The sequence below is a fragment of the Arachis ipaensis genome, chromosome B3 (genome assembly GCF_059453495.1).
Source record: "Arachis ipaensis isolate K30076 ecotype BB chromosome B3, ASM5945349v1, whole genome shotgun sequence".
Taxonomy (NCBI): Eukaryota; Viridiplantae; Streptophyta; class Magnoliopsida; order Fabales; family Fabaceae; genus Arachis; species Arachis ipaensis.
Window position 1 is genome coordinate 19,775,118 of NC_142438.1, and position 15,422 is coordinate 19,790,539.

Consider the following 15,422-nt stretch of genomic DNA (forward strand, 5'->3'; position numbering starts at 1 on the left):
ACTCTTCGACTATAGTGATTACAAATTTGCTATAACCGACAAGTCGAACAAGCTAGATTTTGAGAATTTATATAAATAATTGCACATACCATGTTAGAATGTTAGTAGGATTTCAAATAATTTAGTTGAGACTCTAACACTCCACGCTTTCAAAATTAAAAAAGTATAACTCAAGTAAATTCCTTAAAAGCTTTTTCTGCAAACAGAAAACATGAAGAACATCTATGCAGTTCACAGTGCATGTAATATCAGGAGAAAATAAGTATTCACATGATTCTAATCAATCCTATAATTATGAAGAAATTCAGTGAAGACCTTACTCAATTAGTCAAGTTCTTCTAACAATCCCCAATTTTTACCTAAAAATAAATTGAACAAGGAAGAAAATCAAAACCTATAATTAAATAAAATAAGTAGCAGTTAGCATAGAACAATCAAAACATAGAATCAAACAAAATAAGGTTGATGAGGAGAAGAGAAGCTCGAAGAAAAGAAACTAATAGAATACCTCGCAAATCACATCAATAGAAGCAAATGTACTATCAGAGGAAAAGCATTGATGGACATGACACCGATGGAGGGGAAGAATCATTGATGGAGGAGAAGCTTGCAGAGCAGCGGCGATGTAGTTTTTGAATTCTGCGACACCAACGTAACTCACACACACATAAAACAAGGAATCGAAAGAATAGTAATAACCAGAGAAGAAGTAACAAATCATGAATCAAAAGAAGATGAAGAAGAAGAGGATGAGAATTTTGTATAAAAACCTAGAAGTGAGAACGGACACGGAGAAGACGAGTTAGGGTAAGAAGCTCGCACAACATAGAGCGCAGAAGCTCGATAGAGGAGAAGATGGCATCAATGGCAGAGAAGCTCACAAGAATAGAAGAGAAGCTCACATCAATGGAGGAGAAGAAGCCACTGGAGGAGAAGCTTGTTGCTCACGCTCTACTCTTCAACTCGCAATTAGGTTTAGGTTGGGTTTTCTTCTAACAACGGTTATTACTGCCGAAATCACTAAAAATGTCCTTGACTTACAAATACATTATGACAGTGACATAAATTGCCTTAATTCATGAACATTATGGCATTTATACAAAATTGCCTTAATATTAATGACATTTTAACCAGTTTTTTTGTAGTGACATTGGCACCTAATTCTTTGATTTATTCCTGATCTTTTCCAAGCGGCTGCGTTGAACAGGTGGTAGTAAGCCAACATGATTCCTGAATTTCAGCTTGTTTCGAGCAATTGTCCTCATGATATACATTCTAATTTCCTCGAGTAGCGTGATAATTGTTCCTCACCTTTACATAAAGCCCGGCACGTTACGTTATCATTTTTCTTGAACCAAACTCTCATACCTTCCTGTATGCAATACTCCCTCACAACTTCCTTAAAATCCAGCTTCGTGTTGAATTTCATCCCTACCTCTAGGCACAATTTTTCGAATCTTGTACCTTCTCTAAAAACAGGGAATGCTTCATCATCCTCAACTTCACCAAATTCATCTTCTCAGTTAGGAGGTGTCTTCATTTCTTCCGAATGCCAAGAATTTACCCCATCTGAATCATCAAGATATTCATCATGAGCATCATAAACACCAATATTAGGACTAGGGTTTGCCATTGGTCCGAAAAATAATTCATCATCTTCACTCGAATCACCAAACCATAATTAGTTTGGAGTATCTCCTTTCTCAATTTACTAAGTTTAACTTTTTTAATATGTTTCTTGTTAACCTCTTTCCTTTTAGCTATTAGTATTGTATTGGTAACCTCCTCATCACTGGAACTCTCTTCAATCCCGGGCTTATAAGTACTATCCTCTGCACTTTCATAACTGTCTGAAGATTCAGATTCTCATAACACAACCGTCTCAACTTGCTTTTCCTTCCCTTTAGTTGTATGTCTTGTCACATGACCTTTAACTAATGCCCTGGTTATATATCTCCTATTCAGTGTTGTTATTGCATCACCTTTCTTTACGATTTTTTCAAAGCAACACATTTCTTTTCTTTCCCATTCTTTGAGGAGCATTTGGGTTGGAAAATCTTACTAGGTTTTCACTTAGGCACTAGTGTTGGAGTACATTTGGGAATTGGGGTTGAATTGGTGGCTGGAGCTGGTACTTGAATATGGTTTATATCTTGGTTAGGTGGGGCAGGGGTAGCAGCCACAGAAATTGGGTTCGAAATGGTAGAGGTTGGCTGCTGGGTGGGTTCAGTAGTTTTAGGTTGGTTGATACATGGATTTGGAACTGGGTATGGAGGAATGGCCTTGGACCTTGGTCCTATTCTCAGTAAAACTGGATGGGTAAGGACTTCAACCACCACTTCCTTGCCCTTTTTGGATAATGGTTCTTCCAAATACGTTGGAAGAGATACCTCATGCTCATAGTACACATGCACCTCTCCGTGATTTCTTTCAGCATGGAAGCACATCTCCAGGAGCTCAGCATCAGAATTTATTTTTCTTAGACCAGTTTCTAAGAGCCTGTTTGGAACCAGCCACCAACAGTGTTCCACCTTATCATTCCTAAGCTCTTTGTAGCACTCCATGATGAAAAACACATCTAGCCGATCTGGGTCAAGTTTCAGAATCTCTGAAATGTGGTCCCTGATATATGAGACGACACCGTCTTCACTCGTCACAAAGGATCTCCCATGGTGACACACAATAGTAATGAGAGCCATACGAAAATAACAGATGATCATCAAAATTGACATCAACCAGGAAGGCACAATAACCCCAATCCCTAACCCACCATGAAAACACATCTATCTATTATATAATAGTCGTGGCTTATTCAGCCACGCGTCAACCCCTCAATAACCCAGAATAAAAAAATCGAAATGGCCTCTAACCTAAACGTTTCATTCATCCCCTTATGGTCTCCCTCAATTGTCTAGGTTTCACTTCAAGGCGTGCTATCCTCTCTGTTTCTCTTTTGAAACCCTAAATCCCACCTTCCCCTTCGTTCTCTCATACGTAGCCAACTCACTCCCCCTGCTCCGGATAATCTCTAGCCATTCACGCTCTGTTTATCGCTTTCCCTGTGTCTCAAATCCTAATTTTCCTAAGGTATATGTCTTGCTCCCAAACGCCATATCTTCAAAAGGATTTTTGTCAGCCGGTGAGATGCCGGAGATGCTGAGAGACTGAGATCTCTGTTGCAGGCTTTATGCGCTCACAAACGTCAATAGGCTTGGTGAATCATGTTGGGTCGAGGTCTCAACCATCGCTCCCCTTGTGTAGGCATTCCCTCAATTTCATGGTTTGTCTGGTACTGGATCTTTAATCTCTTTGATTTAGGGTTTCCTTTGTGTTTTCGCTGTTTTTGATTTGGGGTTTGGTAGGTGTTTTCTTTCTCTATGGTTTGAAGTTTATTATCATCAATGTTATGTTTTTTTTTCTAGCAGCATAGAAAGAAGAAGAACAACTCGAGCATGGCACAAACGCTAGCGATGCCCATAGCTCCCTCTCTCGCCCTAATCTCAAACCCTAGACCTCTTTCCAGAGCCATCTATTTCCCTGTTCTCAACCCTCCCAAGGTAACATAAAACAAACTCTACCTTACATTTCTGAAATTTCTTTGTTTACTTTTGAATTTGTGTGCTCAGGTGAGAGAGTTAAGCATAGAGTGCACTCGAGTTGGCGGAGTAGAGATTCTGAACAACAAGAGAATCGAGTTCTCGCTACAGTACATCCATGGAGTCGAAAGGAGCAGAGCTCGCAAGATTCTCTGCGATATAAGCATGGACAACAAGGTCACTAAGGATCTCAGTGAAGAGGAACTCATCACTCTTAGAGATGAAGTCTCCAAATACGTCATTGAAGGCGATTTGGTTAGTTTCCTTTCACTTAGACCATTCAATTAATTAAGAAGAAAGTTTACTTTATTGATGTGTTTATTGATTTTCTCAGAGGAGGTTTAATGCGCTAAATATAAAGAGATTGAAGGAGATTCAATATTACAGAGGATAGGTAGATAGGTACGTTTGCTGAAGAAGGCAAACAAAATCTCAGTGCTATGCGATGTCGAAGTCGCACTCATCATCTTTTCTACCAAAGGCAAGCTCTTCGAATATTCAAGCGATCCCTGGTTCGTACCTCTTCATTCTCCCTCTCTCTGATCCAATATCACCTTTACTTAATTTCACTGCTCATAACTATACATAATATGGATCTTGATTAATTAGTGAAATTTTAATTTCTGTGTGGAGATTACTTAATTAAGAACGCCATTGATTATGTGTTTTCATCTGTTTCACATTAAGAGTACTGTCCACATACAGTAGTAGGAGTATATATGCTTTTACATTTCCTATTTCCTCTTATATATATATGCTTTCTGTGTGTAACAAACTCTGCTTTATGCTTAATTAAATTTGATTAGCTTTCATATTCCTAATTAAGATAGTATTTTATTGAACCAGATTGTGGTTGGGTGCTTATTAGAGAAGCTAATAAGGCTAATAATTTGAATTTCCTCATATAGAGTTGAAGCTTGCTAGACTTCTTTATGAATAGGGATGGATCATATCATTGAGTATTTATTGAAAAAGAACAACAAGAATATGAAGGTAGAAGAGAAAATTGAACTATGAATGATTTCAAATTGTAAAGGTAGAAGAAAAACAGAAAAGTTATTGCTTATTAATGTGGTGATTTTGTAGGTTGGAATTGTTCAAGTAGCTGCTTCTCAAAGAGTATTTTTATAGAATATAGATTGAATCAAAATGAAGAAGCAAGAACAGAGTTGAGAGCAGTAGATGCGTGGATACTAACTGACAAGCCTTACTCTCATCAATCCATTCATTCGGTAAGCTTCAATCTCCATTCCCAGTTCTTCCCCTTCTTGGATCTGTTTTTGGTTATGATATCTTGGTGTTTTAGGTTTCTTTCTTTTCCTAACCCTTATTGATATAGCTACCTGTGCGATTAGGGTTCATGGAAAAGGATCCTGGGAACAAATTTTTTTAGTCTGATTTATCAGATTCATTTAAAGATCGGTGGTAGTTCTCAAGAGGAAATCAGCCTAGGGTTCATGTCACTCTTTCTCTCTTTTATCTTGGGAAACAACAAGTTAGGTGGGAATTTTTACGGCGGCCCTGTCCTTTCTCTGTCCCCTTCCATCATGTGGCGTGTTTCACTGTTCAGTCTGAATTTCCTGTGATGTAGGTATGTAGTGGTTATGACTTATTTCAGATTCTTTGATATTTGTTTACTTTGATACTCAAGTTTCCTTTCAATTAACAAGATTTGTTTTTGTCCCTGTTTGGGTGTTCTTTTCTGATTCTGTTTTGAAAATTGGATTTTTTGTTTTGATATAAGATGTTGTGTTCCAGTAACAGTAATTGTTTTTGGTGCTGTTTATCCATTCCCTTCTGATTTCTTTCTGAAAATTGGGTGGTTTTGTTTGTATTGCTGCTTGTGTGATAGATGAAACAAATGAACTATGTTTAGTGTCAACTGATTCAAAAAAGCTCCTCTCTAATCTCACCCTCTAGAAGGAATGTTGGAAGATAACACTCAGAATGAGGAGTTTAATTGATCATAGGGAGGAGAATGAAGAACATGCTTTTCTTTGGCTTCTGATAATAGATAAAGAAGTTAGTTATTATAGCTATTTTGATAGTTTTGTTGAATAAATTTGTATAGCAAAATTTTAGTCACTTTAATTAGTCATTTGAATTGGATAATAACTGTTCAATGCACAGATTTAATCATGCTGGTTCAGATGCTTTTTGAACTTTTCTTTAACTAAAAGTTTTATATGATGTTGACTAGAAACATAAATTGAGTTTACTACTACACATGTGTGGAGTGTGAGTGTTGATATTTCCTTATCATATTTGTTTTCAGTTTTACTGTGTTCTTTAGGGCTTTTATTTGTATGTGAAAATTCCAAAATATCTTCAATTTTCTAACTGATTTAAGGTGCTGGAAATGACACGCTTTAAAGTTTCTCAAATAAATTTTTACTCATAAGAAGGTCTCAAATTTCTGTATAATTTGTTCTAACTTTTGGTTAATGATTTGGACCCTTTCTTCCGGGTGTGAAAATTCTGAAATTGTGTTTGACTCTGTGTTCTCGATTTTCCTTTGTTGTTTGTAGATTTTATTCCGGGCTGAAAATTCTAGAATAATTGCAATAACATAAAAGTGTAGTATTTGTGTATTCAAATCAGTTTAACAAAAACTTAGTGGTTTCGATTAGTCACTTGAATTGGATACTGCCTAATTAGTGAAATGACATGCTTTCAAATTTCAGTTTTTGATATTTTCTCATTCAAAGATATCAAGGTTCTTTTTGTTATTTGTTATAAGTTTGGGTGTATTCTTCAGATTTTTAATCTTGAGTTTGAATATGCTAAAAGCTTTTCAAAATAAGTAAACAAGTGCGGTTTTAATTTGACCAATTTATGCATTCAAGTTTAAAAAACTATTGTGTTAAAACAATGGAAAATTCTTTAAAAATCTGTATGGTGTAATTTCAACCGCTGGGTTCCTTTATTTTATTCTTTATTATTTCTTTGATCTTTTGGTTTTTATTTTCTTGAGTACTTATTGTATCAATGCATATTTTGTTTCCCGCTTTTATGAGTGATAGGCGTGATGGATGATGATTTGTTTTTGATGGTCCGCTCTGATGTTTGCAGTGGCGGCGGTGGCACTACTAGGTATGACTCTTCATTCATATTATTCTGTTTTTTTTTTCATTTTATTTTTCACCTTTGTGGCTTGATATGGTTCAATTTCAATTGCTGCCTTCCTCATTTTGTATGTTGAGAAGTCGTTACCTGTTTTCTTACTACTGGTTATTTTTTTTATGTTTTTCTGATGTTTTTTGTCACAACCAAATTGAGTGTCAAATTCATCTTTGTACCCTTTTTTATTTTGGGAGTCAAAATTACCTTTGTGCCTTATTTATATATAAGTGTATACCACTCTGGTCATTGGTGTAGGTTGTGTGGTGTCACGTATTTGCCTTGATTCTTTCCCATTATCTCAGTCGGATTCAAAGTGGGTGAGGGTTTTGTTTCTGAAATTAATTTTATTTATCATCATTATCTTTTCATCTTCAATTTCCTAACTAATTTAAGGTGCTGGAAATGACACGCTTTAAAGTTTCTCAAATAAATTTTTACTCATAAGAAGGTCTCAAATTTCTGTATAATTTGTTCTTACTTTTGGTTAATGATTTGGACCCTTTCTTCTGGGTGTGAAAATTCTGAAATTGTGTTTGACTTTGTTAATGATTTGACTCTTTTTGTCCCTTAACTTAGACGAGAACATACATACCAAAAATGAAAACATATTATTCTTTCAAATAAAAAAATTACTACCTTGAATTTCAGTTGCCTAATAATTTTTTTAATAAGCAATGACGTGATCGTTTATTATTTCATTCACTATTATCATTATAAACTTTTTTTGTTTGGTTGTTTTTTCGTATGTTAATTGGTAGGTGAAAAAAGTCTGATTATTTTTACCTCAATATATATTGCTGCTAGCTTAGGATCTATAGAAAAGATTATTGATAGGGGCGGCTGTTTACTACATATTTCTAGATTTATATCTATTGTTCTTAGTTTAGTATCTATAGAGAGGATTACTTATTAGGGGCCGTGAATATCTTTTCCTAGATGTCTAGATATCTGAGGTCACTAATTATCTTTCAAATTTTCATGTAACTTACTTCGTCCCCTCCCCCCTCCACCCCCAAAGTAAAGATTCTATGTATTTTAAAATTCAAATTTCTTAATTGATATATGTTTATACATAAAGCCATAACCCATTTGTTGATTCAGAATTTTTTCACATTTCTTTGGCTTATTATATTACTTTTTTATAGAGTTTGTTTTATTAATTGAAATCTATTTTTTCTTTCACCCTTTTAAATGTATATATTTCTTTCTTTTGAGCTCAATTTTTGAACTTTATTGATGGCCACTTTGTTTTTTGGTATTTCATTACATAGATAGATAATTATCTTGTGTGTATCTTCATTGGGAATATGATATATTTACCATTGGAAATATAATTATATAGGAAGCCTAATCAAATAATGATATCTATACTAAAAGGTGTCCTCATCTAAGTCTACTACTCCTAAATCTATGCATAGGTTTTCTTTTTATTTTTAGTTCTCGCTTTTCTCTAGGTGATACTTCATGTTGTCTTTGTTATCTCTCTCTTCTCTCTCATCCTCTTCTCATCCCATCCTCTCTTCTCCTATTAACTTACAATTTATATAGAAGATAACTTAGGGTTAATATAGCTTACCATTTATACACTTTATTTGTGTATCAATTGTTGTTATCTTAGGTCCTATATATAGGATTATGTAGTGGGGCTCGCAAATATCTTTCGATTAATATCTAAGGTCAATCAACATCAATATCTTTCAAATGTCTATCTTGTTTCTTTTTTTCCCTCCCAAAATAAGGGTTCTATGGATTTCGAAATTCAAATTACTCAATTGATTTGTGTTTATAAATAAAGGCAGAACCCATTGATCAAGGCAGATTTTTCTCACATTCATGTTGCTGTTTTATTGACTCAAATATGTTTTCTCTTTCATCCCTTTAATTGAATTTCAATATGACAACTGCCATGGATATGGTTATTAAGATTAATCTGAGAAGGAAGCGTGGAACCTCAAAGTTAGGGTGATTAGGCTTTGGACTGTTCCTACTTTCACTGGTCAGCTTCTCCCAAATTCCATGGAGATGATTTTGGTTGATGAATCTGTGAGTTATAGTGGTCTAAATCTATTAAAATTTTTTGGCTGTTTGTTTTTTGCATTTAGATGTGTTTCTCCGTACCTTTTCTATATTGAGGTCTAAAATTTTGTTTCATTTAAATTTGTTTTTCTGTTTATTCGATTTGTCATTTATCAGATTTTTAATATAATTTATGTTGATTGGTAAGGTGCAAGATACAAGCTACTGTTCGGAAGACTATGATTTACAGGTTCAAACAACTTCTCTCCGAGGGTCGAGTTTATGTCATGAAGCTCTTCTCTGTTGTGCCAAACCAAGGATCTTATAGGGCCACTAGGCATCAGTTTAAGTTGATTTTCCAATTCAGGACCACTGTTAGGGATGCTATCTGCGATTTTATTCCAAAATTTGCTCTTACAATCTCTCCATTCACTGTACTTTTGAAAACCAAAGAGGATTCCGATTTCTTAGTTGGTATGTTGTACTATTTGCTCATACTTTTTTGTCTGGAATGATTGTAGTCTTGTTTCTTTGTGATTTGTGGAATGTTACTTTGTTGTCATTATTTCCTAATAGTTTTTTTTAAGATTTATTTCAGATGTGGTGGGTCTGTTGGTCTCTGTGTCGGAAGAGAAATAATATGATAAAGATGGAAAGAAGATGAAGATGGCTGTGATGGAACTAGCTGAAAATGAGTTAGCGTTCTTTAATGTCTACCTCTTCCTGTTATTGATATTCTTTTTTGTTTTTGGTGTGTTTCTATAGTCAAGTTTCTAATAGTGTAGGTGATTTTGTTGGTTGTTTTCAGTCACAGGATTCGGTGTGCCTTATTTGGTGAATATGTTGACAAACTTAATCGATTTCTGTCTTCTGGTATGCTGAACAGCCAGTTGTGGTTTTACAACTTGCCAAAGTTAAGATTTTTAGAGGTTTGTATCATATAAATTTCATTTCAGGTGTGTCAGTTAATAGATTCCTATAACCAATGTATATTTTTTTTTCAGGTAGAGTTGGACTTCAGAATGTTATGTTTGCATCAAATCTTGGATTTAATCTTGACATCCCAGAGGTGGCATCTTTTCGGAAAATGTATTTTTGTACATGTAGTTTCTGTTGTGTTTTTTATTGTTGTTGTTGTTGTTGTTATTGTTGTTATTTACTTATTTAAGTTTGTGATGTATTTGTTAACAGTTCTATTCCACATGGAGTTAGTGCATCCCAACCCATTGGCATTGTTGGTTCTTGAAAAAATATCGGAATAGAAGAAGATTTTATGAAGCTCACACCTAGGTATATTGTGAAGTCGCTTGATGATGACAATCGGGTTGGAACCCGTTTAATTTTTTTATTATCATGTTTACTCTTGATAATTTGTGTTAAATTTTCTTTTTCTATTCCTTATTAAATACTGCTTTGTTTTGGAACGATATTAATCCTTTTGTCCTCCTTTGTACTTGAAAATACTATGCTGTTAGTATTTATTTTAGTTTTTCAATTTTAGTTTGTATTACAACTATCTTTGGTTATAATGTCTTAACATTTATAGACCTGGTCTTATATTTTTAGGCTGGAACTTTTGTTGTACTAGCCAAGATAGCTGAAATAGTTGAGGATGGTCCTTGGTGGTACTCTGCTTGTGTGTGTGGCAGAGGTATTTAGGCAGAATCTGGGATTTACTTTTGTCAATTTTGCAACATCCATGTTACAAATGTGACTCCTAGGTATAAATATTTTACAATGCTTCCTTTGTGCTTTGTTAAATATTGAATTATTTTTGCGTAGTTGTTAACCTTAGGCCAGTATTTACGTGCATCTTTAAAAAATCTAGGTTTAGAGTAAAGGTGTTGGTTGAGGATTCCACTGGTGTTTCTATTTTTGTCCTCTTTGATCGTGAGGCAAGTTACCTACTGAATAAGACTTGTGTCCAGTTGTTTGAACAACATCTTAAGGATGTTGATGTAAGTCATTCGAATGCTATATTCTTTTTATGTGCTGATTTTATTGTTAAAAAGTTTTCTTATCCTTCGGTTTCTACTGATTCATTTTTTTTGTTGTGTCTGTTTTATATTGTTCGTAGGTTGTGTTTGGCACACAGTCTCTTCTTATATTCCAAGAAATTGTTGGAAAAACTATGCTGTTCAAGGTTCTTAGTAGGCCTGTTGGGATGGAGAAATTCAAAGGGACATATCCAGTGAGGCGTGTTTGTGATGATGCTGCAATACTTGGAATGTTTAAGCTCTCTGGTTCAGATTTGAGTCCTGAAAAGGTATAAACCAGAATTCGCACCTATTGTTTCATTTTAATAAATTCTTTCTTAAATTTTTTATTTTTTGGTTGTTCCACCTTTATTCATGTCTTATATGGAATGTGCTTTGTATTATCCAAGGCTGGGTTTGTACTAAAAGGAGAGGGATCATTTGGGGAACCCTCTAAGGTTACCAAATCACCGAATTTGGGATTGACTCCTTCCAACTGCTCTGAGCTCTTTGCTGGTTTGCCTCAATGTACCCAAAAGGAATCAAATGTTGTTGACTTGGTTACTGATGAAGATGCTAAGGTTCCATGCTTCCAGTTTCTTCTATTATTTTTTCTGTATTACTTTTCACCCTTTTAATTTCATTTATGATGCTAAGTTAGTTTCTAATCTTTGAATTATTGATGTTGTATTTCTTATTGGGAATTTAATTCAGTAAATTAATAATGTTGATGTTCTGCCTTTTTTTTTTCACCATGTTCTCTAGACTGGAATTCTTTATCTCTTATATTTCTACCTGTTAAATGATATATCTTTATTCATTTAATGTAAAAAAAACTGTTGTGATTAAAAGTAAAAAATTCTGTAAAATTCTCTCTAGTGTGATATCAATTGATGGTTTCCTTAATTTGTATCTTAAAGATACGTCATGTGTATTGTTACTACTCTTTAATTTGTTCTCTTTCGGTATCTTTGATTTTTTTGGGTTTGATATTCTATTCTTTTTTTTTTCTCTTTATATTCAGATACTGATTTCTCTATTCTTCTATTGTCATAATGAAGAATTTCACTTGGATGCATCCGATTTTTTGTACAAATTGATAGGAAAAAAATTGGTATTCATGGTTAATTCTCAGCCTGTTGAGAGTGACACAATATGCCCTGCATATAATATTTTTAAAATCTCTATACATGAGTTTATGTTAAAGCTGATTGAACATGTTGAGAATCATGTTTTGAATGCGGTTAGTTTAGTTTTCTCTATTGACTTCCAAGATATTTTTTAATAAGTGTTTGTCCACTTTTTTTAGTATTATGCATAACAATGATATTGTCTTCTCTATCAAAACATGTATAATTAGTGTGCTATTGTTTCGGCTTCAAATGTGGCTTCTATTGAAGACCCTGTTTCACATATTTCTGGTTCAATATTACCTGCCGTAAGTTTTCATCTCTACATTGTATTTTCGACCATTATTCCTTGATATCACATTTTTTGTAGAACTGGTTCTTTATTGCTTAAGTGTTTCTTCTTTTATTAAACTTCAGTAACTTTAACAGATTTTATTTTTGTTGTCTTATTTCTTAACACAAATCTGTTCGTGTGGTGAATGAAATTGTTTGCAACAAGAGATTGGCATCCCCATACCTTGATGTACCAAGATATACAAAGTAAAAACTTGAAGATGCCTTTTCTAGGAGTATAGATGAAACTTGGAATGATAATGAGGCAGCATCATCATCTATGAATATTTAGGAGCTGTTGCTAATGTGATTTGCCTAGAATGTTCAGTTATAATGTGTGATTTAGTTTCTTTGTGTTAAAGATATGGTGTTGTAGTTTTCTTGAATTGGGTTGTTGTAAGTTGCTGGACTTAGACATTCTGTTAATATTTTACTTGAACTTCTAAATTCAGATGTTTCCTTTTAGTTGAGTAACCTACAATTTCAGTTGTAACTTTATTAGTAAAGAGTGGAGTTTATGTTCTAATTAAGAATTTTTAGTATATGACTTGCGGAATTGATGCATGCATTTCTAACAGGTGGTTTGGGAGAAGCAGTTCTCTCAAAGAATTAAGGTAAATATTATGTCTTTTTCCTTTGGTCTTATATCAACTATATATGATCATTTGTAATTTATTAGGATTTTTTCGGATATCTTTCCTGTATATATGAATTAACTATTCTTTTTTCCTTTTTATATCGATATCTGAGTACACTGATTTCAAAGTGTTATTTGCGGTGGAGTTACTGGAATTGATGGAGTTGGTTGTGTTAGGAGAATTACTTGAATTTGAGATGTTAGGTCAATAAATTAGCGACTTGCGTATGTGTATGAAATTTTCTTTAATTATATTGGTTTTAGTTCTTATTTATATTTATCTTCTTAATTGTGTTGTTTATATTTTTAAGTTGTATTTGTTGTTGAATAATTTATGAAGTTGAACAAGATACAACATTCTGTGAGACAGGATTTCTATAGCCAATTCTAAGATGTGTTTATCAAAATTAATATTTTGAAAAGGAAGAGTTAGAAAAAATATTTACGTATTAAGTAGTGATAGAGTAAATAGATCTGTTACATTTAGTTAAGAATTGAATAACAAAAGTACTTTTTATTAACGTAAAAAGTGACAATCTAAGAACACTGAAAAAAACAAATCCAAAAGAAGGAATAGAAATTTTCAACCCGTGCGTTGTACGAATCTTCTACTAGTAAACTACATACATAAACTACATACATACTACTATTTTCAGCACATTACAACTATAGCTACCTTCATCACGTACAAAAAAAAAAAACAATAAAAACACAACAACAAAGAAAATCTAAAAAATTAGAAAGCATGTGTGAGCTCACATTGCTAAAAATTTGAGTCTCAAATCTCTATTCTAATATTGCCTCATGCAATTCTGAGATTTCAATTTCACAATTTAAATTAGAAAAAGATACACTTTTATATTAAATTAAAATACATCAATTCTCCATAACTAAGTATAAAACAATACTTTTGTCAATTACTAAAAAAATTAGTCGCAGAATAACTTGAAGGGTGAAAGTATATATTATTCTATTCTAATAGAAATATTAGTTGAACAAATATTATTTTAAGCAAGTTTCCAAAAATTACTTTATCAAATTTTTTTTTTTAAGTAACACAAATACAGATATTTTATAAAACCAAATTCAAAAATTTCTTGAAACCAAAACAAATTTTTGAGAAATAAAACACAATTTTTTAAGAAAAATACATAATCTTTTGATAAAAATATAAAAAGTTTATGGGTATTTATTTTTTTCTCCTATTTTTCTTCTTCTTCCATTTAAGAAGGAAAAAAAAGGAAAAACAAAAATGGAAAATATAACAATTTTTGAAAAAATACAATAATTTTTGGAAAAATATAAAAGAACTTCAAAAAATTTGTAAATTACGGAAATTCTATATTCTTTTTCTGTTCTTTTATGTATTTTATTTTTTCTATTCACCTTTTTTTCTTTTGTCTTTTTTTCTGTTTTTCTCTGTTAAGAAGAAAAATAAGAGAAAAAAGAAAAATGAAAATAGGAAAAAAAATCATTACAAGAGGAAAGGAAAAAAAGGGAAAGCTCTTATTCTAAATTAAAAATTAAAATACGTTGGCATGAATGACACAAAAAATCATACAATATTGTTAAAGAATAATTAGAATCAATTTAGATCAATTAGTATCATCTATATTTATATAACATATCTGTATATTAATTGTAAGATTCTATGCTTTTATTGCTTTGATTCTTCTAGCACCTATATATACTCCTTGTACATTGTACTTTTTCACACAACTGAATAATATACAAAACACGTTCTTCAAACTACTCTCTTGTTTCTAATATATGTTATCAAGAGCATAGGTTTTTTCTTTCTATGGAAATTAGTCCATAACCCCTTTTGTTTTTCTCTTCTAGCATTGTTCTTTGTCCTTGATTTTCGTTTATTTCCCAACGCTTTTGTTCGTCACCGCCCTTACCAATGTCTTCGTTTCATCGTCACGAGTTCAACGAGTCTAGAATCGTCGCCGGAAACCTCCGAACGCGGTGCCGCAAGCCCCTGCCACCACCAGTTTCTTCTCCTTTCCAGATTGATCTCACGCTATTGGATTGGGTCCTCGATCAACGGCCCAGGTGCTACCATGTATCGCGCCCGCACAAGTCCACGATCAACCCGCAACTGCATCTGATCCGACCCGTCAGACCCGCGTCTGGACCCAAACCAGCCCGTTGGTTGACCCGCGTGTCCGTGTCGACGCTGGCGTGGTTCCTTCCTCCATTCAGACGTTGTCACGTGTCCTCCCTGCGCTGACGCGGCTGGCTAGGTGCTGACATGGCAAACAGTGGGACCCTTCCTAAGGTTTTTTTGGTGAGCTCTTTCTGATTCTGTCCTCCATTTTCTCATTTTCTGCTTCAAATTTGCAGTTTTTTCTCCTCTCGTTAATATCTGTATATACTTTGATGGTATCTCTGATCTCAAGGTGTCCCTTCACCGTACTTTTGAGATGAAAGATCTTGGTTCTCTTAGCTATTTTCTTGGTGTAGAATTCATATACGCCGATGATGGCATCTATCTCTCTCAAGCTAAATATGCTTTGGATCTTCTTGCTCGAGCCGGAATTACAGATAGTCGCACTAAGTCTACTCCTCTTGAGCTTAATGTTCGATTTACTCCTATGGATGACAC

At 33.7% G+C, this 15,422-nt stretch overlaps 2 protein-coding genes across 5 annotated transcripts; both read left to right on the forward strand.

Moving 5' to 3' along the window:
• The first annotated feature begins 2,892 nt into the window (after nucleotides 1-2,892).
• On the forward strand, nucleotides 2,893-10,440 carry LOC110262354 (small ribosomal subunit protein uS13c-like). 4 transcript variants are annotated; one of them, XM_021118340.2, is made up of 14 exons: nucleotides 2,893-3,087; nucleotides 3,183-3,289; nucleotides 3,423-3,557; nucleotides 3,627-3,851; nucleotides 3,931-4,108; nucleotides 4,683-4,828; nucleotides 4,952-5,187; nucleotides 6,620-6,689; nucleotides 8,944-9,209; nucleotides 9,334-9,430; nucleotides 9,544-9,664; nucleotides 9,740-9,824; nucleotides 9,927-10,025; nucleotides 10,302-10,440. In XM_021118340.2, the coding sequence occupies exons 2-5, from the start codon at nucleotides 3,188-3,190 to the stop codon at nucleotides 3,988-3,990; spliced, it is 522 nt and encodes a 173-aa protein (XP_020973999.1). In that variant the 5' UTR covers nucleotides 2,893-3,087; nucleotides 3,183-3,187; the 3' UTR covers nucleotides 3,991-4,108; nucleotides 4,683-4,828; nucleotides 4,952-5,187; nucleotides 6,620-6,689; nucleotides 8,944-9,209; nucleotides 9,334-9,430; nucleotides 9,544-9,664; nucleotides 9,740-9,824; nucleotides 9,927-10,025; nucleotides 10,302-10,440. The 4 variants fall into 4 exon arrangements, with proteins under 4 accessions (XP_020973999.1, XP_088364567.1, XP_088364568.1 ...); XM_088508441.1 differs by having other exon boundaries at nucleotides 9,740-9,804; XM_088508443.1 differs by lacking the exons at nucleotides 9,334-9,430; nucleotides 9,544-9,664; nucleotides 9,740-9,824; nucleotides 9,927-10,025; nucleotides 10,302-10,440 and adding exons at nucleotides 4,505-4,589; nucleotides 8,644-8,762 and having other exon boundaries at nucleotides 2,906-3,087; nucleotides 3,426-3,557; nucleotides 6,669-6,689; nucleotides 8,944-9,077.
• LOC107629923 (uncharacterized) lies at nucleotides 6,625-12,700 on the forward strand. Its single transcript, XM_088506770.1, has 9 exons — nucleotides 6,625-6,689; nucleotides 8,944-9,209; nucleotides 9,740-9,824; nucleotides 9,927-9,969; nucleotides 10,302-10,386; nucleotides 10,518-10,693; nucleotides 10,813-11,001; nucleotides 11,122-11,292; nucleotides 12,072-12,700. Exons 1-9 carry the CDS (start codon nucleotides 6,625-6,627, stop codon nucleotides 12,192-12,194), a joined length of 1,203 nt encoding a protein of 400 aa, XP_088362896.1. The 3' UTR covers nucleotides 12,195-12,700.
• The last annotated feature ends 2,722 nt before the right edge of the window (nucleotides 12,701-15,422 follow it).